General features: G+C 41.0%; 1 protein-coding gene across 1 annotated transcript in view; it reads right to left on the bottom strand.

Moving 5' to 3' along the window:
• CCDC152 (coiled-coil domain containing 152) overlaps positions 1-26,401 on the bottom strand; it is a 28,555-nt gene extending 2,154 nt beyond the window's left edge. The window contains exons 1-7 of the mRNA XM_054031471.1: positions 26,315-26,401; positions 23,365-23,470; positions 13,517-13,585; positions 5,500-5,564; positions 4,975-5,077; positions 2,412-2,539; positions 1-87 (exon numbers count right to left, since the gene is read on the bottom strand). Of these exons, the coding sequence (XP_053887446.1) occupies positions 1-87; positions 2,412-2,539; positions 4,975-5,077; positions 5,500-5,564; positions 13,517-13,585; positions 23,365-23,470; positions 26,315-26,401 (645 nt within the window). The remainder of the gene's footprint in view (positions 88-2,411; positions 2,540-4,974; positions 5,078-5,499; positions 5,565-13,516; positions 13,586-23,364; positions 23,471-26,314) is intronic.
• Positions 26,402-26,693: the final 292 nt, after the last annotated feature.

Consider the following 26,693-nt stretch of genomic DNA (forward strand, 5'->3'; position numbering starts at 1 on the left):
CCTTCTGTAGATGTTTTGAGGCAAGACAGTGGTATCTGGATATGATTTTGTTGTTTTATTCTGAACTCTTGCTAATTTAGCATTGAACTGAAACAAAAGGAAAGGAGAAAAATCCCTAATATTTACACTGACCCAACAGAAGAAAACATTATTCACCAAGGGCAAGTCATGCCTGACAAACCTGATTGCCTTCTATGAGGAGATAACTGGCTCTGTGGATATGGGGAAAGCAGTGGATGTGATATATCTTGACTTTAGCAAAGCTTTTGATATGGTCTCCTACAGTATTCTTGCCAGCAAGTTAAAAAACTATGGATTGGATGAATGGACTATAAGGTGGAGAGAAAGCTGGCTAGATTGTCGGGCTCAATGGGTAGTGATCAACGTCTCGATGTCCAGATGGCAGCCAGTATCAAGCGGAGTGCCCCAGGGGTCGGTCCTGGGGCCAGTTTTGTTCAACATCTTTATTAATGATCTGGATGATGGGATTAATTGCACCCTCAGCAAGTTCACAGATGACACTAAACTGGAGGGAGAGGTAGATACGCTGGAGGGTAGGAATAGGGTCCAGAGTGACCTAGACAAATTGGAGGATTGGGCTCAAAGTAATCTGATGAGGTTCAACAAGAACAAGTGCAGAGTTCTGCACTTAGGAAGGAAGACTCCCATACACCACTACAGGCTGGGGACTGACTGGCTAAGCAGCAGTTCTACAGAAAAAGACCTGGGGATTACAGTGGATAAGAAGCTGGATATGAGTCAGCAGTTTGCCCTTGTTGCCAAGAAGGCACTGCCAGCAGATCGAGGGAAGTGATTATTCCCCTCTATTCGGCACTGGTGAGGCCACACCTGGAGTATTGCGTCCAGTTTTGGGCCCCCACTACAGAAAGGATGTGGACAAATTGGAGAGAGTCCAGCGGAGGGCAATGGAAATGATTAGGGGTCTGGGGCACATGACTTACGAGGAGAGGCTGAGGGAACGGGTTATTTAGTCTGGAGAAGAGAGGAGTGAGGGGGGATTTGATAGCAGCCTTCAACTACCTGAAGGGGGGTTCCAAAGAGGATGGAGCTAAGCTGTTCTCAGTGTTGGCAGATGACAGAACAAGAAGCAATGGTCTCAAGTTGCAGTGGGGGAGGTCTAGGTTGGATATTAGGAAACACTATTTTGTTAGGAGGGTGGTGAAGCACTGGAATGGGTTACCTAGGGAGGTGGTGGAATCTCCATCTTTAGAGATTTTTAAGGCCCAGCTTGACAAAGCCCTGGCTGGGATGATTTAGTTGGTGTTGGCCCTGCTTTGAGCAGGGGGTTGGACTAGATGGCCTCCTGAGGTCTCTTCCAACCCTAATATTCTATGATTCTATGATTATTTTAATAAAATAGGCATAATTTCCACATGTTTTTGCATGTACCTTAAAATGAAAACTGGCAGGGTGATCCAACTACTTAATTAGAAATGCAACTACTTAATCAGTTTTTTTAATTAAAAATTAATAAGATTACAAGTTGACAGTGTCCCTTTAAAAATATTGGCCCAAGTCCTTGATTCTGGTGGTTCAAAGGGGCCATAATATTTGTTTGCCAACCAGCTGAGGATTTTCCCCAACTGTAGGGAGTGTGTCTGGGCAAAAGAAGGCATTGCATACTTTTAATTAAACCAGCCCCAAGTTTGGGTCCTGAGGAGAGCTCATCCCAACCAGAGGTTCATGCCCTATTTATTTTTTTTTAACATGTAGAGAATTTGAAATCTTTGCTTAGTTTTTCAGTAGCAGAGCAGTGGCTTTAAAACCTCAGATGTTAAATAAAGCTCCAGTCCTGAAGCTTACAGTACCTATGCAGCGTTCCTCTGAAATCAGTGGGCGCTGCCAGCGCATTGCTGGATCAGGGCCTCAAGCTCTCAACATTTTAAAGTAAAGACATCTTCCAAATATTACAGGAACTATAAACATTTAAAAAAATAAGCAAAAAACAAAAGCATTTTTTTCATCCCTCTAGGCGCTAAAAAACATATAGGGCAAAATTTTCTAAGAGGGCATAACAGATGTACTTAAAACAATTCTTTCTTTCCCAAAAACAACACAATAAGTTATATTATTCTTAAAATACAGACATATCCCCCATTTGTTAATGGTAGTTAATTACACGTGTACATGGAGGAGAGAACAGATCTCAACATTTTTCGTACTGGCCAACTTCGGAGGGCTTACCCTCAGCTCAGATGAAGCTCATTGAGCTATGACAATTTACACCACCTGTGGACCTGCCTCTTTAAATTTTAAGACTGTGAGGATCCAAATTACATTAGTAAGTGCTAATCTCAACCCTTTTCTTTACATAGAATCTTTTAAATCTATCCAAGGTGCATGTCTATTTGGACTTTAAACTTTAAACCTCTCTTCCCTGTAGTGCATACCTCTATCTGCAGTTTGATTATCTCATTCTGTTTCTCTTTATCTAGAGTTCTCAGTTGTCTGGTTAAGTCTAATATTGTCAGCTCTTTTTTCTCTAGCTTTTCTTTATGCTCTTCTTCTTTTAGTTCAACTAATAACAATAAAATAATATAAAATTGTAATTATCAAGAACATTAATTTTATTAACTGAGTAAAATTCAAAACGAGCAGAAGCTGTAAAGTGACAAATTCATGAACCAACTAAAAACACAAATTGAAAAAAAAGGGAACACTAACATATTAAAAATGTATTGTTCTTAGTTTGGAATGAAAAAAATGGTTATTTTAAATGTCTAATGGATTCCCAAATAACTGACTATTTCCAAGCCACTATCATGATTTTGGCCTGTACTTCGCTGTTCCAGACTCATAATCAGAGATGCAATCTGGTTACCACATTGAAGGCTACGGCGTGTCCTGAAAACATCAAAGCAATCCCTGGTTGCATTGGCTATGAATGCTGAAGCCACTGAGATTTTCTTTTAATTCCAAACCTAACCTCAATGATTTCTTAGCCATTTTAATTGGCAGTCCGGCTGCCAAATTGTGAGTCCAGGCCCGTTCTGCTCTTGCAAAACACATTGCTGCAGAAGCCCTCAGGGAGGAAGATACAGCCTCAAATGCAATGATATATCCATTCTGTGGTCGCTAGATTCTTTTGGGCAAAAAATTCCTTTCAGTTAGGGTAGCAGTGTCTTTGACTAGTGCTGAAACTGCCCTGTCCATTTTGGGAAAAGAGACAAAATCTGGTTTGCTACAGTAGTCCACGAAAGCTTATGCTCTAATAAATTTGTTAGTCTCTAAGGTACCACAAGTACTCCTGTTCTTTTTTTGGTTTGCTACAGTTTGTGTTGTAGAATATTTTGGCATACCTGGACAATCTCATACACTTTGCTGGTGTTTCCCATTCAGCCTTAATTACTTTTTGCAAAAAGATATAAAGGGGAATGTGTGGTTCAGATTTTGAACTGGTTAGAAAATATTTTCGTAATTTCTATAGCAGTCCTCTTCTTCCTCCTTAGAATCGTTTCTAATGAGCTCATCAGAAAATGAGGATGAAAATGAATTAAATGATGATGAAGAAGAGCCAGATGCTTAAACAATGTATTCCCTTTATTATGGTTTTTCTTTCCATGTATGAAAACTTTGAGCAGAGCCTCTAGTTCTGGGTCCTTCTGGTGATGCGTCGGTGGAACTGTTATCCCAAGAAGAACAGGGCAGTTTTCTTCAAAGTTTCTGAAGTAATTTCTTGAATCTTTCCCCCTTTTATAATTTGACTTCTTAAGGAAGGTGGGGATTGGGGACCTGAGTCAGATGAGGAGTCCTGGGAACCTCTTCTGCTAGCAGGCATTTTATCTTTGTCCTTTTGAAAGTGGATAGAAAGCCTGTAAGGGGACACTGCAGCCACTATCTGGGGCTCACAAGATGGCCTCTGAGATAAAGGTGCTTTTTGTGCCAAATCCAAGAACTCCCTAGCCCAAGAAGAAATTTCTTCCTGAAAGGAAGACTGATTCCCTTCTTCTCTGCTTCATGGAGGGATGACCTGAGCCATGGACCACATGCACCCAAAATGGTCTCACTAGCCACTCCTGGCTCTGTCTGTGGTGGATTCAGCTGACTGGCTTATGGTTTCCTATGCCGGGCTGCTGCCCTTTGATGTAACTGCCTCTGGTGGCTCAAGTGCTCTCTTCATTTTTCTGCCACACACTGAGACATTTGTGGTCTCTGACTGTCAGACTCCTCCCTCACAGGGGGGGAACTCCTGGGGAACTGGCTCTGGGGTTGGCATGTGGCAGCCAAAGTGAAACCTTTCTGAGAAGATGAGGCGGCTGGGTTGCACAAGGCACAACCCTCTCCTCTGGCAGGGACACAGCACAGGAGAAACACAGCCTTGGTCTCCCTCCACCATCCTCCTACCCTATAAACTGAACAGTCAGGGCAGAGGGGAGGCACTGTGCTAATTCCAGGCAGGGTTTTTTTTTTAAATTCTCTCTCTTGCAGCAAGTGCTGGATTCTCTGCCCTGCCCGTAGGGAGACAAAGCAAAGCAAAACTGAGGAGGTCCTCCCTGGAAGGTGGGGTTGGGGCTAGTCCCTTGTCCCCAGTTCAATGCTTTGATTCTTCCCCCTATAGCTACAGACAGGCAATGACCCACACTAAGGAGCTATGAACCGAGCCTTGAGAAAGGATTATAGTTACTGTTGCTATATATACACAGAGTTCAATATTTTACAAGTAATACATTTCAAATTAAACAAATATAATCTGATGTGAAGTGGAACTCACCCTTACCCCTTATTGTAGACAGGAATATCTTGTTAGAGGGCCTTAGACTTCTATAGAATCTTTGCTTTTAAATTATCTACAAAAAGGTCTCAAATAGGTATAAAATGTGCTACCTATAAGTTTCCTGAACAATATGAAAGTGAAAAAGAGACACAGAACATATATAACCAGCTGGTAATTTTGATTTGGATATGTCATATCTCAGGATCATTAAAACTTAGTGCAGCATTCAGAAAACTTACATTTTCTGCTCATGTCACAATGAACCTTTGTTAATTCCAGCTTGTATTCTTCTTCTTTATTTTTAATTTCTGTCACAAGTTTGTCGATTTGATTCTTATATTCCTGTGAATTTAAACATGTGAGTATTTGAATTTAAAGTTAAGTGCCTTTAACAAGACCTACCCCTGGGTCTCCAAAACATCATCTCTTATCGGTACTGCTCTGATCTTTAAATAGCTGGTCATCTGTTTTTATGTGCAAGATCAGCTTCAGAAGAAGAGCAACGATAAGATAAATGAAAAGAATAATCCAGTTCAGCCACAGCTCTTTCAGGAATGATTCATAGATTCCAAAGCCAAAAGGGACCATTGTGATCACCTAGTCTGACCTGCTGTATAACAGAGGCCATAGAATTTCCCCAAAGTTTAATACCATGTCCCTCAGTACATGACGAACTGTAAACCATTGCTTGAGATGCTCCAATCAAGGGAAATTTAGATATATGCCCTATTGCTTTGAATACAGAATGCCCAGTCATGTCTCACCTGTTCATGAGCCTTTAATTTCTCTTCCAAGAGATGGGTATTATTCTTCAGCCTTTCATTTTCATCTGTATAAATAAAATATTGTATCAGTTAGAAAAAATGAAATCTCATCAATACCAACAGTCAGAATAAGGAAATACTTTTGTATGTATTTTTATTATCCAGCTGAACCTTAAAATAAAACTTCTTATTTAGAAGTAGATTCCATTACGACACCCTTTTATTACATCTTTGTGGTTTCTAATCCACTTAAAAAAAATTTAAAAGCACAATTATTGTTTATTTATAGTATTTGTCTCAGTCTTATTAATTTGGAAGAACTTTAGCCTTATAATAATTGATTTAGTTGATCAGAATTTTAGATGCTAAAATCTTTGTCTCAGGAACCAAGTCTTTGCAGACGTTTGTACAGCACTTGACACAATGGGACCCCAGTACTGAGTGTGGCCTATGGGGTGCTGCTGTAATATATATTAAATCATATAAAATTAACTGTTAAGAGAACACTTTTAAGGTTGCAAAGTTAAGTACTCAACATTTAGGAAATGCCAGAATTAAGGTTGTCCATGTAACCTTAATTTTGCCCCCTTGTACATATTCATTTACAAACATTGATTCCATGATCTCCTACTATTTTTGTGTCATTTAGTGCACAGAATGGACTGCACTAAGTGAACTGAAGCAACTGCTCAATGTTGCTTTTTACCCTCATTATTCTATGTGTGGCCTCATGCTTTATTTACTAAACTCCATCCAAATCCTGCACTGAATACAGAATTATTAACTTCCTCACAGTTTTCCATCTCAGAGCCTCACAAAAATTAATGAATTTATCATCACAACACCCCTGTGAGGTAGAAAAGTATTATTATCCCAGTTTTACAGATGAGAGTGCGCCCACTAACTTTGGGTGCCTGGAGACATCCAGGACTTGATTTTTCAGAAGTGCTGCAGTTCCCTTGAGTTCAGTTGCAATCATGAGTATGGCTAAGATTTTGTCATAGATATTTTTAGTAAAAGTCACGGACAGGTCACAGGCAATAAAGAAAAATTCACAGAAGCCCATGACCTGTCCGTGACTTTTACTAAAAATATCCATGAGAAAATCGGGAGCAGCAGAGCCCCTATACCCACTGCGACAGCTGGGGAGCTCTAGGGCTCCCCACCACCCATGGGGGCTCGGAGCTAGAGGGTCCCCCCGCCAATGGCTTGGGGCCCCCCTGCTGCCAGCAGCCCTAAGCTCCTGAGAAGCCCCGCTGCCCCCAGCAGCCCTAAGCTCCTGAGGAGCCCCGCTGCCCACAGCTTGGAGCTCCCTAGGTCCCCCCTGCTGACCGCAGTAGCTGGGAACTGCAGGGTCCCCCCTGCTGCCTGTGGAGGCCAGGATCTGAGGGGGTCTCTTGGTGTCTGGGGTGGCTTGGACCTTGCGGGGGGCCCCCGCTGCCTGTGGTGGCCGAGGGCTGCAGGGTATCCTTACCACATGTGGTGGCTAGGAGCTCTGGGGAGCCCCCACAGCTCCCGGCCACCGTGGGCAGCAGGGGGAATCTGCAGCTCCCAGACACTGTGGGAATGAAGTCACGGCGGTCTCTGGAAGTGACAGATTCCATGATTTCCACGACTTCCATGACAAAATTGTAGCCTTAATCATGAGTGCTTAGAATTTCTGAAAATCAGACTATATATGTCTCAGGTTGGGTATGCAATAAATGAGGAACACACAATTAGTGGACTTCTGTGGAAACAGAAAGGAAAAGACTTGAACTAGAAAAGAAAGTTGCAACCCACTTTTATGACAACATTGCTTTCGACATAGCACAAAATGAGTAATATAAAGAAATGGTTGAAGCTTTTCACCCTGAATATATTCCTCCTGACAGATATGATCTCACAGGTCTGCTGCTGTATGCTGAAGTGAAAAACTAGAAGAAATAGTAAATGGAAAACTAAAAGAATCAACATTGACATTAATGCAGGAAGTTTGGTCAAACATGGGAAATGACCCAACAATGGCTTCAACCATCCATAAAGGGAAAAATGCATTCATATGTAACATTATTGTTTCTACTACATATAAAATGAAAACTGCAGAACATTGTCCAAATTGCAGAGGATGCCATCCAAGAATGCAAACGAAAGTATGACATGAAGTTCATTGCCATTTGCTCAGACAACAAAAATAAAATTAAAATAATGAAGGAACCTATCGGATGCAATCGTCCTAAACTTCTGAGGTATGAATGTTCAGCACAATATTTAAACCTTCTTGAGAAAGAAGTAACACCTAACACAATCCTAAAGCACATTGTGTAAGTTCAAAAATTCTGCAACCATCATCAACTTTGTGGGTGGTTGGTTGGTTGGTTGAAAAAAGAAGATTACTACTGAGTTTCCAAATAACTGTTGGTGGAACTCTCAGTAATATTGTGTCTCTATACTTGCATCCAACTACTGTAAGTCTGTTGACATTTTATCAAACAGAAGAGGTTTTTGATCAAAATACAGCACACATTCTGCAGAACAAAGGATTCTACAAAGAAGGAATAAATTTGCAAAAACAATTGGAGATTTTGGAGAGAGTTGACAGATTAGAGGCTAAGGCAGGGGGTCTCAAACTGGGGGTTGAGACCTCTCAGGGGGTCATGAGGTTATTACATGGGGGGTTGCAAGCTGTCAGCCTCCACCCCAAATCCCGCTTTGCCTCCCACATTTATAATAGTGTTAAATATATAAAAAAGTGTTTTTAATTTATAAGGGGGGTGTCGCACTCAGAGGCTTGCTATGTGAAAGGGGTCACCAGTACAAAAGTTTGAGAACCACTGGGCTAAGGATACTACTATCACAGTCTCTGTGGAAATCTGGCTTCATTTGATTAACGACAAAGAGCGGGAACCACAGAAAAAAATTCAGAGAACTTGTATATGGTACCTTTCCTTTGGAACAAATTTGTTCCAAACTTAGTAGCATAGGTGCTGAAAGAGCAAATTATTTTGGTAAAAGTATAGTAATATTTAAGGGCAGATATAAAAGAATGATTGGCCTAACTACTTAGTTGGCTAGGGACTCAATTATTGTATACTTGTGTTTTACTTATAGAAATGCAATCCTTGCATTTTGAATAATTTGTGTGCCTTTTTGTGTCTGAGGGATTGCTTCTGAAGTGAACCATATAGTGTATGCGATTTATATTTCGCCTCAGCAAACCTTCTCGTTTTCCCCCCAGTATTTTCAGTTGTATTTTTTAGGCTGGGGAAAATCACAACTCAGATTGTCTATGCCCTGTATCAATGGATTTATGAACAAACCATTACTAAAAACCTAATACAAGCAGAGGATTTTCATGGAGTTTCAACAGGCAAGACAAATAACAAACTGACTCTTCATACAGATGATGCTTGTTATTTTCCTAGAAATTCTAGACCCTATAATCACCTATTAATCAATTCAGTGATCTTCTAGGTCCACTTTAGAGTTCAAGCCTTATAATTGATATCCCCGCTGGATTTAATAGTTCATTATGTTATTAAGCCTTATTTATTTCAGCAGTATTGAATAAATCTTGTTGAATTAATCCCTTTGGATGGAATTAGTGAACACTTGCCAAGCTGGAAGGACTTCTAAACTTTATTTGGCAAAACAAACCTTATTAAAATGTCATATCCTTCTAAGATGTTTCATTGCCTATAGATGTTAACACTTACTTTTATGGATAAAAATGTTACAGTGGGAACTGTATGACAGTAGATTAGAAAAACCTGTTTGATAGCTAATCAATATGTCTTTTGCTTGGGGCAATCAGATCCTAGAGCCTTAGAGAACATTTTACAAAATAGGATACTAGCCCTCAGTCTGCCTTTAATTTGACAGTAAATCTCCTAGCTAAGGATAGTGTCTCTAAGAAAGAATTTAGTGATAGCCACCGAGGCCTTGAGATTATAGCATTGTCAATGAATCACAGAAGATACCGGATTCTTATTTAAGGCTGATTTTCATAGATACTATTGTCACTTTACATCAGTGTTAAGGGTCCTTAAAGTGGGAGTAAATTATATATACACCCCTTTAAGGTCCTTTACACTGCTGGAGTGGTGTAAAGTGGTTTTAGAATAAATGAGAATCAGTCCTTTAGAGTCCTGGCTCATTTGTTGAAAAGAAAGCCAACCTACCTCCCAGACAGATGGTAAATGGGACAGTGAACCCTCAATAAGAGGAGCTGAATCACTTTCAGTTGGGTAATGAAAGCCCTTTAAGCCACCCCTGCTAAAGCTGTTCCCCACACAAAATTCCCATTGATTTCAATAGGAATTATGGAGGAACAGGGCACAATTCTGAGAGCTGCAGAGCACCTCCTTCAACATGCTGAATATTCATAGCTCCCATAGAGGCTAATGGGAGTTGAGGTTGCTCAGTACCTGACAGGAGACATTCAGAGGCCCAGATCCTCAAGGGTATTTAAAGTCTAACTCCCATGTAAGTTAGATGGGGCAGTGTCTTGCAGGATTTGATCCTTTGTTATTAGTTGATGTGCGTTGAGCAGATGCTTAGCTTGTTGTGTGTTTTAATCTATTTTGCGTAGATTTCATCAACATGAAAAGCTGCATTGAGTTTATGTATTCAAAAATCCACAAATTTGTTTAATTTGGATTGTCATGATTTTTTTAGAAGGTAGGGGGTGTTAGATCTGAATCATCTACTAATACATTTCTCTAGCTTTTGGTTTCATACATGTAGAAATTTTTGTTGCTAAAAGTTGATAGTGGAAACAAATCAAGGTTATCAAACCGGAGACCAGAGACTGAGACTACAAGGTCATTTGAAAACAGTGGAGTCTTTAAAAAAAGAAATCTTTACATACAAATAGTACACAGAAAGAAACTAAGAAATTCAATACATACACAATCATTTTTAAGACTATGCACATGTAGCAAAGTTTGTGACATTACTGTATGGCAAAAATTCAAGTTTGGACAATTTTCTCTCACTACATTCTATTCTTCAAGATTGACACTGTCCAATAAATGAATTAGGCAGGATGACTTAGGGCAGGTCTTCACTACGGGGGGGGGGGGGGGTGTCGATTTAAGATACGCAAATTTAGCTACGCAAATAGCGTAGCTGAATTTGACGTATCGCAGCCGACTTACCCCGCTGTAGGGACAGTGGCAAAATCGACCTCTGCAGCTTCCCGTCGATGGCGCTTACTCCCACCCCCGCTGGTGGAGTAAGAGTGTCGATTCGGGGATCGATTGTCGCGTCCCAACGGGACATGATAAATTGATCCCCGAGAGGTTGATTTCTACCCACCGATTCAGGCGGCTAGTGTAGACCTAGCCTTAGTCAAAGTGACTAAAGGAGGATTTCTAAAATGGGTGAAAAATCAACATTTCTGAAGGAACAGCAGAAGTACTCCCTCAGAGAGTCTATTTACATGATATACATTCTACCAGCATTTTCCTGAGGGCTATAATATTTTATCACCCTTATGAGAAACTGCAGGGGTATTTGGAATGCGCATGGCAAATTATATCAAGACTCTAGAGATGTAGAGTAAATATGGGGAGAGAGGGTGAAGTAGACAAAAGGAGAAAAAAGCATGGAAGAAGTGTCTGTAAGACTGTCAATTTGATTGAAAGATTAAAAACTGTATTGAACAATTAAAATGTGCTAACATAGAATAGATAGTTCTAATTATCTGCTACTGGCTTATAAACTAAGCCAAGTTTAAACCTATAAATGCAAAATATTGGGCAAACTGACAGAATACAAGCTGAGCTGATTAGAACTAGATATCATACTTTTATTAATGTGAAACCAATAAGTGTGAGAGAGATGGCATTCATTCTACGGAAAATTCACCTCCCAGCACAAGGCTTAAGTACCACTTAAATCCATAGGCTCAAGGAGCACTTAGCAAGCACAGAGTTTGTGCTGGCCCTTCATACAGGGTGAATTTCACAAGTGACAATTAGAAGAAACGGAGATTTCACAGAAATCAACATCGTTAGGAGTATAAAAATCTGCTTCTAATTATGCGGTGTATAAAAAAAGACTAAACATTACAAATATATTGTGACAAAGTTCCTCCTCTATTTTGGTGGGTCCTGCACTTATTGGCGGATTTTCTTGCCTCAGAGATTCACCATGTGGGTTGGGGGAACAGCCCAGAGACCTTCCCCTCTGGGAGAACCCACAGTCCAGGTCAATTGGGAGGTTTGGGGGGAACCTGGGCCCACCCTCTACTCCGGGTTCCAACCCAGGGCCCTCTGGACTGCAGCTGTCTATAGTGCCTCCTGTAACAGCTGCATGACAGCTACAACTCCCTGGACTACTTCCCCATGGCCTCCTCCAAACACCTTCCTTATTCTCACCACAGGACCTTCCTCCTTGTAAGGGGAGCCGACCCACCCCTGCGGCACCTCCTGCTGGTTGTCCAGGGAATTAGCTCACCAGCCTCTGGAGCGCCCTCTGCAGGCCAGTTATCCAACTCGTTCTCTCCTTCTCGGCTCCCGTGTCCCTCCCAGGACCCCAGTGCCCTTTGCTCTGGGTGCTGCCCCTAACTGTGTTTGCCCCGCCCTGATCCAGGGCCTGGGCTCTGAACTATTTGCTCGCTCAGCCCCTGCAGTAAAGGGCCTGAACTTTAACTGTGGTTGCTCCGACTCTGCACTAAAGAGCCGGAGTTCCGGGACTAACTGACTACTTGTTCCCACAGTAGTGAGTCGGTGTGGCTCCCCTCCTGTCCGGAAGGGTCGAGCCCCGGCTAGGACCTACTACACCTCTGCAACCCCCAGTACCTCCTAGCCTAACACTAGGCCGCAGCCTGGGACTTTCCAAGCTGGAGCTCCCTAGCTCCTCAGCCTTTCCCCAGCCCTGCTCCACTTAGGTACTCTGCTCTAGTTCCCTGCAGCCAGGCCCTTCTCTCTCTGCATTCAGAGAGAGACTCTGGGTGCCTGGCTCCCAGCCTTTTTATACAGGCCAGCTATGGCCTGATTGGGGTGTCCCAGCTGTGGCTACTTCCCCAATCACCCCAGTAGCTTTTCCCTTTGCCCCAGCCCTCTGCCAGGGCTGTTTTAAACCCCTCAGGTAGGAGCAGGGTAAGCACCCTGCTACACTCCTGGTGTCTGATAACACTTGTGCTCCTCAGTCCTCCAGCAGCACACCCTCAGCTCCTTGCACCTCTTGCTCCCAGCTCCTCACACTAGCACCACAAGTTGAAGTGAGCTCCTTTTTAAAACCCAGGTGCCCTGATTAGCCTGCCTTAATTGATTCTAGCAGCTTCTTCTTAATTGGCTCCAGGTGTCCTAATTAGCCTGCCTGCCTTAACTGGTTCTAGCAGGTTCCTGATTAATCTAGTGCAGCCCCTGCTCTGGTCACTCAGGGAACAGAAAACTACTCATCCAGTGACCAGTATATTTGCCCTCTACCAGACTCCTGTACCCCACTGGTCTGGGTCTGTCACAATATTTATCATTTTATTTCAAAATAATATCTAATAATAACAGATACCTAGATTAAGTATTTCTGGATGGTAGCTGCATTTTAAGAACATTATCAAACTAAGACCTAAAGCTTCCTTGACCCAGTAAAGCACTAATGCATGTGTAAGCATATGATTAAGTGCTTTGCTGGATCGCAGAGTACTTTAAAAAGGTGATTCACACTACCTTGATTTCTTGCAAGATTTCTTGCGCTGCTAAGAAATAAAAAACAAACCAAAAATTCAGGATATAAATCCTCATTCAGGCAAAACTCCCATTGAAGATAAAGCATTTTTGTACGTGTAGGACTGCAGGAAAAGTCCTTTATTGTGTATCACACACTTAAGCTTAGGCACATATGAAATGATAGGATAGATCAGGTTTGTTTCTAATTTAATTTTGTTGTGTTTTCTGATTGGCAGTTAGAGATTGGTCTAACAAAAGGATTACATGTGAATTAGGAATCTCCTTGATATGCAATAGATGTATATTTGTTCTAAAATATAATGCAATGTACTTTACAGGATTTTGTTTGTTTGTTTTTTTACCTCTCAGGTTACACTGATTTTCAATTGTTTGTCTTAGACCCTTTATCACATTCTGGAGAGTGGCATATTCTAAACAAACAAAAAGAAATATAAATATATTATTGTTCAGTGATTTCTTCATTATTTTCATTTTAGAATTCCACTCTAAAAACTGAAAACAACCATAAATATCTTATTTAACAATGAGTGGTCTTTTGTAACAGGTAGCAGGTACTTCAAGGAAAAACAATCTTACAACTATTTCAGTGTTCAGTTATAGGCTTTTCCAGATGGACAAATCCATGTTATACCTATTATAGGTAATACAGGCAATGACATTTATAGTTCAGGTTTCCCGACACTGTCCATTATAAGAACAAACCTGTTTTCAGTCACTTAAAGCTTTGCCAAATGTTAAGTGTTTGAAGAGAGCTAGGTGTTCGCCTCACCGTGATTTTTTTTTTTTATTGAAACCTTCAGCAAAAATAGTTCAGCCATTTCTTAGAACAAAATTAGGGAATAATACATTATTTTCTGCCATGTTAAAAAAATTCTTACAACTCTTTTGTTGAGAAGCTCTAGCACCTCCCTACTTCAGAACAGAGACTTGTAATTTGGCCAGGGAGTGGGGATTATGCTGATGTCAGGGATGTGCCTTTTGGCATTCCTGTGAAATCTCCCTGAATTTGGCCAGGTTTTGATCCTCTGAAAATCTTAATTTGCACATGTTCAGTAGAGACTTTTAGAGTTTGGCAGCTAAATTCTCTGAAGATTCTGTTTGCATGGGGCATAATCCAAACAGGGATGAACAGGAATTTCCTTGCAATATAAGAACGGTCATACTGGGTCAGACCAATGGTCCATCTAGCTCAGTATCCTGTCTTCTGACAGTGGCCAATGAGAGGTGTTTCAGAGGGAATGAATAGAACAGGTATTCATCAAGTGAGCCATCCCCTGTCAGCCATTCCCAGCTTCTGGCAAACAGAGACTAGGGACACCATCCCTGCCCATCCTGGCTAATAGCCATTGAGGGACCTATCCTCCATGAATTTATCTAGTTCTTTTTTTAAACCTGTTATAGTCTTGGCCTTCACAACATCCTCTGACAAAGAGTTCCACAGGTTGACTGTGCGCTGTGTGAAGAAATACGTCCTTTTGTTTGCTTTAAACCTGCTGTCTATTAATTTTATTTGGTGATCCCTAGGTCTTGTGTTATGAGAAAGAGTAAATAACACTTCCTTATTTACTGTCTCCACACCAATCATAATTTTATAGACCTCTATCATATCCCCTTAGTTGTCTCTTTTCCAAGCTGAAAAGTCCCAGTCTTATTAATCTCTCCTGATACGAAAGCTATTCCATGCCCCTAATCATTTTTGTGCCCTTTTCTGTACATTTACCAATTCCAGTATATCTTTTTTTTTTTTTTTTAAATTAATGGAGATATCCTATCTCCTAGAACTGGAAGGGACCTTGAAAGGTCATCAAGCCCAGCCCCCTGCCTTCACTAGCAGGACCAAGTACTGATTTTTGCCCCAGATCCCTAAGTGGCCCCCTCAAGGATTGAACTCACAACCCTGGGTTTAGCAGGCCAATGCTCAAACCACTGAGCTATCCCTCCCCCCAAGCACATATATCAAGCACACAGGACCTGAAAGCAGGAAGCTCTCTGTCCCGTGTTCTCACTGCTGGAGCCTAGGCAGAAAGGAGGAGGAGGACTGGAATGCAGAGGAGGAGGTAAACTGGGGCAAAAGTGCCATGGTGGAGACTCGGGCAGGGGTAGTTAGAGGGGGAAGTGGGATGAGGAACCAGGGAGGGACTGAAACTGCGAGCCAAGAGGCAGCAGTTGGGAGAAGAATGGGAGCCTAAACCAGGGGAATGGGACACAGAATCAAGGGGGCTGGTGGGAGTGGAATGAGACTTAGATGAGAAGCCAAAGTGGGGTAGGGGTGGAGGACAAAGACCGGGACAAAAACATAAGGAAGACCAAGGGGGAAGAGCCTATAACTCCTAAAGTATACTGCCCTCAAACTCTGGAACAAAACAAGGATTCTTAAATCTCAGCATTCCTCTGCTGTCAATAAAACTGTGAAACCCACTGGCAAACATGTGCCTCATCTAACTAGCGCCTGGCCCATATAAACTATGACAACCTACTACTTCTACCAGTTACTCTTTTAGATGAAGCAGCAGAGATTTATTTAGATCTAAAGGTTCCAAGCCTGCTGATGGACCAAGTGGGTGTAAACATGATGTTAACATGATAGAATTTCTGTTTTTTTGGGGGGGGTTTTTAAACCTAGGAAATTACATACAAAAACTGCATTAAAAGAGTGTTAAGGCTGTGAAGTTAAGCACCCAACAGCAAGGCAATGACAAAATTAAGGTAGCCCTTAAAATCTTAATTTGGCTCCCTTGTGCATATGCATTATGATACAGTCTTTAATTACGTTTTCACATTTTTTTTAAAGCAGCCCCTTCATTCAGTGCCCAGGATTGATGGTGCTCAATGAAGGAACAGCTATTCAAGATTTCATTTTCTCATCATTCAGTTTCTGCATTATTGCACATCATTCAAACCTTGTTATAAATATAGAATTATTAACTTTTTCAGGGGCTGTTCTATGGCACTCATTACTGTAGCATTTGAGTGTTTCACAAACATTACTTAATTTATAGTCACAATTCCCCTGTGAGATAAGATGTTATTATTCCCATTTTGCAGATGGGGAACTGAGGCACAAAGATATTAATGTCAAAAGTGTCCAGAAATGTTGGATGCCCAATTATTGAGATCTTTGTCCTAATTTTTCAGAGACCTGAATATTTTATAGCACTTTATATGTTTAGGGCATCGTTCAATTGTAGGCTTCAATTTACAGACTTCATTTGTAGTTGTGAGCATTTGGCAATTCTGCAAAGCAGACCCCAGGTGTCTCACGTTGGGCACACATAAAATGAGAAACAGTTGTGGCCATCTGTGAAAACTTTGTATTAAGTGACATTCTTAGTGCCATATAAATTCTGTGGCAGAGGCAGGGATAGAATCAAATTCTCCAGGATGGCATTCAACTGTGTAAACAAGATTATCCTTCCTCTTCCTGCAGTCCCCAGCCTCATTCACGACACACCATCCAATTCTGCAGCAAACAAGGCAGACAACAGACTTCTTTACTACACATCCTTGATTAATTTCCAGACCACTGAATGAGGCAGAGGTCCTATGGAAGAAATAATATGTGAAGATGTAATTAAAGATTGTATCATAATGCATATGCACAAGGAAGTCAAGTTAAGGTTGCACTGGTTCTACTCTACTCTGCGCTGTTAATGTCTCAACTAGAATATTGTGTCCAGTTCTGGGCACCACATTTCAGGAAAGATGTGGACAAATTGGAGAAAGTCCAGAGAAGAGCAACAAAAATGATTAAAGGTCTAGAAAATATGACCTATGAGGAAAGAATGGAAAAATTGAGTTTGTTTAGTCTGGAGAAGAGAATACTGGCTGGGGGATGGGACGGACAGATGTCATAACAGTTTTCAAGTACATAAAAGGTATTACAAGGAGGAGGGTGAAAAATTGTTGTTGTTAACCTCTGAGTATAGGACAAGAAACAATGAGCTTAAATTGCAGCAAGAGAGGGTTAGGTTGGACATTAGGAAAAACTTCCTAACTGTCAGGGTAGTTAAGCACTGGAACAAATTGCCTAAGGAGGCTGGGGAATCTCCATCACTGGAGATTTTTAAGTGCAGGTTAGACAAACACCTGTCAGGAATGGTCTAGTTATTATTTAGACCTGCCTTGAGTGCAGGGGACTAGACTAGATTACCTATTGAGGTCTCTTTCAGTCCTACACGTCTATGATGCTATTATTCTAATTCTTTCATTTCCTAACTTTTGAGTGTTTGACTTTGCAACCTTAACATTAATTTAATATAGTTTTTTTTAATGCAATATACAATGACAGTGGTGGGATTCTTGATTCTGAAGATTACAGGACGAGAGGAACCAGCACCTTCATAATTTATATAGTTTTTGTGTGTTCTAAGTCTCACATTTTATTGGAAATACCAATAGATGAAGGCTAAGTGCATCTTCAAATTTCATCAAATTTATTTTACCTAAATTTTAAATGGAGATATTGTTTCTGATATTCTTGCTTTTCTTCTTATGAATTTAATTTAAATTTGGAGATTAAGTAGAAGGTGAAGGAGGATTGATTTAGATATAGCTCCTAAATAGACATAGGTTTTTTTTGTTTTGTTTTTTTATTGTCCAATCTCTCTTTTCCCCTTTCGGATATCAGATATTATCATGTGATTTATAATCCGGACAAAAGTTGGAGAAATTAAAAGAGTATGCAGCTCTGTACTTTGTTCCAGTCTTCCATCTGTCACAAATCTTTCTGTGGAGGGCAGCCCCTTTCGGCTACATGGGGAGTGCACACACATGAGTCAATTACTTCATCCCCACCCCAACAGGTGCTGCAGGGCATCTTTTTAGTGGGTCAGCACTCACAGTCCGACTGGGGCCTTGAGACTGCCTCATCCCTTCTCTATGTCCCGAGTGATGCCACCAAACAGCCCATAGCCAGCAAAAGGAGTTAAACAAGAGAAAAGTAAAGCAGCTCCCTCCAGCATACGGACCTCCCTTACTTCAGAGGGGCCCTTGGAGTATCAATGTCCACTTTAGAGTTCACTGGGCTCCAGTTCTTTGCTCCTTCAACTCAGGATTTTTGCACCTTCCTTCTCTGAGGGCAGGGGCTCTGCGAGCTGTCAGTCTCCTCTCATGCACTGGAAAAGCTCAACAGTCTGTTCCCATCCCAGGGTTCCCCATCTGAGTAGAATTACTTTTGCACACCATTTGCAGGTGTGACAGGGCAGGGCCACTCCAGCCCAAAGCAGCTCCTTATCCCCTTCCATGCTAGTGCAGGATGTATATACCCCATCACAGCATCTTAAACAAAACCACTATGAAAATACAATTTTGAATTTGTTTGGGAAACAGGCCATTTCTTATTGGTAAATAATTTCAGAAACTAGAAGTTATTTATAAGGAAAAAACTATTCTGTTTTTTCAAACTTTTGCAATATGAACATGTGAACACAAGATGGCTCTCCTGTAACATGTTAAAATTTAAAATCCTCATTAGATATTATGTGAATGCCTCTTTTTAAAAACTCATACTGTTGAGAAACTACACACAGAAAACTACATTAAAAGTATATTAAGGTTGCAAAGTCAAGCACTCAGAAGTCAGGAAATGCTAGAATAAAGGTTGCCTGTGTCTGAAGCCATCCTTTCTTTTCCTGCAGTCCTCTGTCATTCACAGTATATCTTCCAACATCTGCAACAAATAAGGCAGCGGTCCAACAGACCAAAGCCTCATTCACAGTACAATCCTGATACATCTCCATAGCATCGTCCATCCTCTGCACTGAATGAAGTAGGGGTCGTGTGGAAACAAATAGTATGTGATCATGAAATCAAAGACTGTAACATAATGCATGTACACAAGGAGCTGGATTAAGCTCCCACTTCCTCTCCCAGTCTTCCCCTAGGCTCCTTCACCCAATATATTCCCTCCTTTACCCCTCTGCATTTCCAGCCCCTGCATTTCAGTAGGCTACTTCATCCTCCTCCTCACACTGCTTGGCTGCCAGTAGGGGGAGCATAGAGAGCACAGGAAAGACAGCCAATCTTCTTGCTCTCATTTCTTGTGCCCATTGCCACAGCATCCTCAGAAGCCAGAAGCAGCAATTGCAGGAAAAAATCCTGTTCAGTACCTACAGTACCAGGCTGGAATATGTTCTGTACAGAAGGACTCTTCAGAAAAATTACCTGTCAAATCTCAAAAGTCTCTACTGAGATTTGTTTCTACTGTGAACTGAGATTTTCAGAGACTCATAATTTGGCCAAATTTTGGAGAATTTTCAGAGACAACAAAAGGCACATCTCTGATGCTAAAGGACAACCCTCCCACCCCCCTCAAACCCCCCCACCACCAAATTTGAAGTGCCTGCTCCAAAGCCTCTCACCAAAAAAGGTTGTAAGATTTTTTTTAATGTGTCTAAAATTATGTGTTTTCCCCTCACCTTATTTTGAGAAGGAGCGCAACCATTTTTGTTGAAAATTTCTAAAGGAATTCAACACAAGGCAGACACACTGCATGGAAAATTTCAACACACACAGTTAGTTTGGCAGAGCAACTAAAAACAGGGTCTCATAACACTGCTCTACAGCCAAAATGCTTCTGAAATAAATGTAGGGTCAAACTTTACTAATTCTGGGTAACTAGGAATGAAAATGATGCTTAAAATTGTTGATTGGCTCTAGTTTTCAAGATATGCTATTGGGTCAGTATATACGACCCTTGACTTGGGAATGGCGGAGGATAAGTGAGTTATAACAGGAAGGGATCTCAATTTAAACCAGAAATGACTAAAATACATCTTTGACTGGATCTATGAATAAATCTATGACTGGGTTTGGACAGTACTTGCTTTTTAGGCAAAACAATGAATGATGCAATCTGAAGCTGGTATTGCGTCATACATGATATGAATTGCATCATGTTATTCCTAGAAGTCATGGATGATGCAATCATAACGACGCTTACATCATTCTGCTGAACAAATTGCCCTATATCAGCTCTAGAAATCATCCAGTGTCGTGCTCTCTTATTTGTCAGTGTTTGATTTTGCAAAGGGACACATTTCTGTTTAGCCAAAGTGAGCAGAGATGCCTCGTACTTGTGTGAACAGTGCAGATAACTTCTGCTATGTTTGTGGTGAAGTGACTTTTGCATTACAAAAGCGCACTATGGTTAAGAAAGCTTATCACCTTTATTTTGGCTGCAAAATTGGAGATCAGGACAAGAGGTGGGCCCCACACATATGCTGCAACACTTGTGCAACAAATCTTCGCCAGTGGTTGAACAGGAAAAGGAAATCTATGCCTTTTGCAGTGCCAATGATTTGGAGAGAGCCAACAGATCATACCAGCAATTGTTACTTCTGCATGGTGCCTCCAGTTGGGAAAGGTATGTCAAAGAAGAAAAAGTAGACTGTGCATTATCCAAACATTCCATCAGCTGTACGCCCAGTACCTCATGGAGAAGGACTGCCAGTTCCTGATGCACCAGAATCATTCTCACTTGAGTCAGACGAGGAAGAGGAAGAGGAAGAGGATGAAACTTCTGGTCCTGAACCATCAATGTCACAGAACCCACATTTTCTCCCATCCTCCTCCTCTGAACCACACTTCATAACACAAGGTGAACTGAATGACCTTGTCAGGGATTTGGAACTACCCAAGAGTAAGGCAGAGCTGTTGGGCTCCAGACTACAGCAGTGGAATCTCCTGGCAGGTGATGTTAGGTTTCCATGTTCCGTGACCGTCAAAAGGATCTTGTCCCATTCTTCTTCATGGAAGGTGATCTTGTAGTCTGCAACAACATCGATGGTGTGATGGCAGCCCTCAACATCTTTCACGATCCCGATGAGTGGAGACTGTTCATTGATTCATCGAAGACGAGTCTTAAAGCTGTTTTACTGCATAATGGCAATGTTTTGCCATCAATTCCGGTTGGTCATGCAGTCCATATGAAGGAAACCTATGACAACATGAAACAACTTTTGAGGTGCATAAACTATGACCAACATCAGTGGCAGCTTTGTGGCAATTTGAAGGTTGTTGCTCTCTTGCTTGGTCTGCAGACTGGATACACAAAGTACTGCTGTTTTCTCTGCGAATGGGATAGTCGTGCAAGAGATTCCCACTACATCAAGAAAGATTGGCCACTCTGACAGTCATTGGAGCCTGGGAGGAAAAGTGTTCAGCATCCACCACTTGTTGAATCAAGGAAAATTTTGTTACCACTCTTATACATCAAGCCAAGAAGCGCCGAGTAGACACTGAATAGGTCTAAACTATGTACATAATAGTTTTTTTGCCTTTTGTTTCATAATAAATTTTATTTATATAACCCTTTGCTGATTTTTAAAGTGTTACATAAAGAGGATAGGTGAAATATTATCATGTAAAGCAACCATAAACACATGAAAAGATCTAGGTTTACAATTTATGATTAAAACTCTACTATCTACACAATATACATAGACATAAAATGTAAAAACTTAAATATCTTAGAAACAGTAGCCAATCAGTTGTTTTAATTGTCATATTTGAATTCAGCACATCAAAATACATAATAAATAGCACATTTTATCTCTGAAGCAGACTTCTCCTCAAAAATTGTAGACCAGTGTAATTAGTGTCAGGTGATCTTACCAATAGATGGCGCTCTCAGCTCCACCTATAACACAATTGCCTTCTTTATTCAGGAATCATGTAATTCTTCTTCACTTACTTCCAATCCCAGTCTCTTAAATTGTGTTTTATTTGGGTGTCCTACAGACTTATTTTCAGAAATAATGTTTATTCATGCTAAAAAATAGATTACATACTGCATCTCAATGCTTTATGATTAGGATCCAAGGAAAACCTACTTTCTTCAAATATGACCCATAGAGGGAGAGCATCCACATCTTTAATCCTGCCTCCATTTTCAGTGACTGGTTCTGCCATACATTCACTCTCCACTCAGAATGATGGAAACTTGTTGCCCATATACCATCCTGTAGGTTCAAGGTAGAGCCCCACACAGGACTAGTGTAGAGCCCTGCAGAGGGACTGGGATCCCATGGGTCCAGCAGGACCCATTGCCATAATAGCAGGAGCGGGTGGAAGTAGGATTTTAAAAAGTCCCATGCAGGGCTCTAGTCCAAGCACAATTTGGAAACCTTTGCTGCATACATCTTGCGGAAATTTTTATTAGATTTTAATAATATTTTTCCAACACCCCTGGATGGCTCTTGTCTTCCTTTCACTTTGAATCCCTGGTGATTTTCACAAATGAGGCTACCCAGTCAGTACACCCAGTAGGCAAGATGGGGGAGAGAAACTAGCTGCAGATTGAATCAATGCTTGCTGCTCCACCCCTATTTGAGTGTAAGCCACTTGTGATTAAGAACCCCCAATCCCAAGAATTATGCCTTAATGTCACCATGTCTGTAAGACATATCTTGACAAATTTCCCATATGGTTATACCTGGGTGATTGATAAAAAAAAAAACTTGACAATTAACTGTGGGCCCACTGGGAGTTTTGCCTACATAAAAAAAGCAAGACTGTGCTCAGTGTTTGCTGCTTCACTAGTTGTCAGGGGAGCAATTAACATCGGTTGTCTATAACCTGATATCTTCCCCTTCTCCACTCTCACATCACCAAATGTTTCTGAAAAATCTCCTCTTGAACATCCCACCACCTTCTCAAACTTTTCCGGACCTGAAATTATCTTTCTTCCAGATCCTTCCCCTTTGCCTCTTTCTCTGTTGCTATTGGCAACACCATCACACCTCCAGTCTCCCAGGCTTGAAAGCTTGGAGTAATCTTCAACTCTTCTTTTTACTTCTTCCTCCGTTAATGCACCCTTTTGCCAAATTCTGTCACCGCTTCTTTAACATTACCAAATTCTGACCTTTCTTGACTATCTGTACTGCTAAAACTCTTGTCCATGCCTTGGCTATTTCTCATGATTACTGTAATCGTCTCCCCTTGGCCTTCTACTTTCACATTGAGTCTGCTATGAGTTAATCAACATTCTTGTCTACCATACATTTCAATAGGACATCTGACTGGACTGGCTCCAAAGTCTTATAGAAAATTGCTTTATTAATAGGATATCCTATGATCCTTACTAAGTTATTATTTTACATTTTATGATGGAAGCTAGTGGAATTATTTTTTGAATTGTCAAATACAAGAATGGAATCAACTGTTTTTTAAACATTAAAATGACACTTACCCTCTTTTACTGAGTCTTCCTTCGATTGGCTTAATGTTAATAACCTATTACATTTTTCCAGCTGAAGATCCAGAAGGCTATTCTTTCCATTAATTTCTAATATTTTCTTTAAAAAATATTGAAATATCAGTAGGTTAATGCTAAATTAAATCCTTTTGTTCTAAAATTTCTATCTAAATCCCAGGTTTTTCAAGTGAATGTTACAAAAACAAAAAACCAAACAACCCCAAATCAAACCAAACAAAAAATCCACAACATTGAGCTGAGGTTTACAGAATAGTTCAGTGCCTCCCTCCCAGGTCTATTATACTGACATTATGATTTAGCTGTAAAGAAATGAATGAAGTTAGGTGTTAGAGGCTTGCATTGTAGATAATTAGGCTCCACTCTGATAATGGTTACTATAGTGATGGCCTTTCAGAGTGTTGCTTCTCCCTATTCAAGCTTAGGGAGGTCCCCTTCCAAGCTGCAGAGCTGTGGGAATCTTTAGGAAGCAGGACCCATTTGGGCTCCTTGAGCTCCTTCTTGCAGAACTAAATATTTAAGCCAAGGTTTTTGCTCTATACTTAGAAAACATCTTGTCCAACACCCTTGGTAGTACTGATGGAGGTTGGATGATAATGGGGCAAATTATCAATCACCTTGACTTTCCAGGCGATATCGTAGTGATAATGCCTCTAGAGGAATACAACCAAAAAGTTGCAATTAACCTGTACAAGCAGCCAGAGAACGGGGATTAAAAAAGAATGACAAAAGACCAAACTAATGGTAACATCAAAAAATCAAGAAATAGGCTAAACTAGTCATGATCGGTGTAGATATCGACCAAGTGGACAGCTTTCACTACTTGAGCTCCATCATAATACATGACAGCCATTATGATGATGACATCAACAAGCGGATAGTTAGTGCCAGCAGAATTTTTGTGTGCCTGAATAAAAACATTTGGAACCTTTAATCAGTGTCCATGACAGCTAAAACCAGATTATATACACCCTTTGTGCCCAAATTACTTTACAATTAGGAAACCTGGGTACAGACGAAGTGTCTGGAGTAAAAACTGCACACATTTAAAATGAGGGACCTGTGCCATACCTGTCTACTTAACCTTGTCATGCCTAAATGATGACATCTGTAGAAGACTCAAAGTGCAGTAGTTAACTACAATCATCAGAAGGTGCCAACTACAATGGTTGGAGATTATGCTAGAATAACCTCATACTGACACCCTAAAATTATTCTGTATGGAAGAGTGCATAGTGAAAGAGGCCATGGATGTCCCAGGAGAGAGTGGTATATATAAAACCATCCAGGCAACCCCCTCAATAGGCTAAAATAGTAACTCAAAACTGATGTGGATGGAATCTGCTCATAATCTTGGCCCTATGCAACCCTGGTGTTGGAAAAGAGATGAAGGTGATGATAATGACTATTGTTATAAAAGGGCTCTGTAGCTCAACTGCCTCAATTTCTTCCACTAAACTCCAAAACGTTATGGGTCAGACTCCCATTGAACTCAATGGGAATCTCTCTTAATTTCAGTGGAGTTGATGAAGGCCCTGTATGAATAGAATTCTGAGGAAGGGGGAAGATGGGCAGGTAGTGTGACTATGCAGAGACAACATTGTTGTAAAACCACAGTTTTTATGGAAAATAATTATTTTCTCTTGAAGTGGCCTCTGCATATTCCCACTGTGGGAATCTAGTGAGCAGTACAATCCCTTAGGAACTTGGGCTGAATAGTTCTAATTAAATAAAAATTGCAGTAATATCTCTGAAAGTGTGCAATCTTTGAGGAAGTGATACATCCTTAAAATGAACTGCTTGATGCTTAGGAGATCATACTTAAGAGAGGTCCTCCCTGTTGTAGCAATTTCCTTGAACAATTCCTGCATGGAAGAAGTATCTGCATGACTTGTTCCAATGGAAAAAGCTCTTTGGTACTGAAGGAGTCTAGCACCAACACACCAGTAACTGCTTACTTAATATCATCAAAAAGAACAGGAGTACTTGTGGCACCTTAGAGACTAACAAATTTATTAGAGCATAAGCTTTCGTGGGCTACAACCCACTTCTTCAGATGCATATAGAGTGAAACATATATTGAGGAGATATATATACACACATACAGAGAGCACGGCAGGCAGGCTGCCTTCGGTGGCATGCCTGCGGGAGGTCCCCGGTTCTGCGTATTCGGCGGCATGCCTGCGGGAGGTCCACCAGTCCCACAGCTTTGGCGTACCCGCCACCGAATTGCCGCCGAATCCGCGGCACCGGCGGACCTCCCACAGGCAAGCCACCAAAGGCAGCCTGCCTAAATTCCCTCATGGATCTGGGCCAAAAGCCTCTACTTCCTGCCTGTGTGGGCTGGAGGTCTGAAGGCACAACACACTGTGTTGGAATCTGCAGAATGAGGATTCACCCGACAGAACAAATTACAAAAATATTTGCTTCCTGAAACACAGAAGAGCTTACTGTACAGTGCTTAAATTGATCTTTATCTGAATCTTTGGAAGCCTCATAATCCATGACAAAAAGAGCCAATTATCCTGGCCTAGACAAAAATTAAGTGCACGATGGCACAAAAAAACTAATATTTGCCTGCTAACTACAACAGAAATTAACAATAAAAATTAGAGGAGTTTTTGATAAGCACTCCTCCCCCCCCAAAAAATTGCTGAGAGTACCAAGAAGGTGTTTTGCCCAGGAATGCTGCCAACTAAGGTAACTGGGGTAGGACAGCCTTTTTACAGCGTTGGCTCCAAACATTCAGTGATGGAAGAGTATATTGTGTGGCACAAATAGGCAGATTTTGAAGTGGCACTAGGGGGCGCATTCCACAAGTATGAAAACTGCAGATGCCACATAGAAGAAAATTTCACTAAAAAGTGTTTAAAAAGATGTCACAAAGTGTTAACAAAAAGCCATTTCAGCTTAATTTGTTACCTACCTTTTCTATCTGTGAGAAGTCATCTAAAAGTTTATCAAGATTTGCCACACTGATTTTCTTCATATTTGCTTCACTGGTGTGATTCATTTGTTTCTAGAAAATATCACCCAGTATTTATTGTATATAAAATTAACATTGATTTAAGAATTTATACTACTTGAGACAAATTCTTCCTTCATTCAGGGGTGCTGGAACAATTTTTATAGTGGGGGTGCTGAGAACCGTTGAACCAAACTGTAAACCCTGTATATGATGGAAACCCCTTCAAGCCATGGGGTGTTGCAGCACCCCCGACACCCTGAGTTCCAGTACCTATGCCCTCATTCATTTCATGTGTCAAAGGGATTGCAGGGGTGTGAATTTGAGCAAAATATCTTAT

This window comes from Malaclemys terrapin, chromosome 6, assembly GCF_027887155.1.
Source record: "Malaclemys terrapin pileata isolate rMalTer1 chromosome 6, rMalTer1.hap1, whole genome shotgun sequence".
Taxonomy (NCBI): Eukaryota; Metazoa; Chordata; order Testudines; family Emydidae; genus Malaclemys; species Malaclemys terrapin.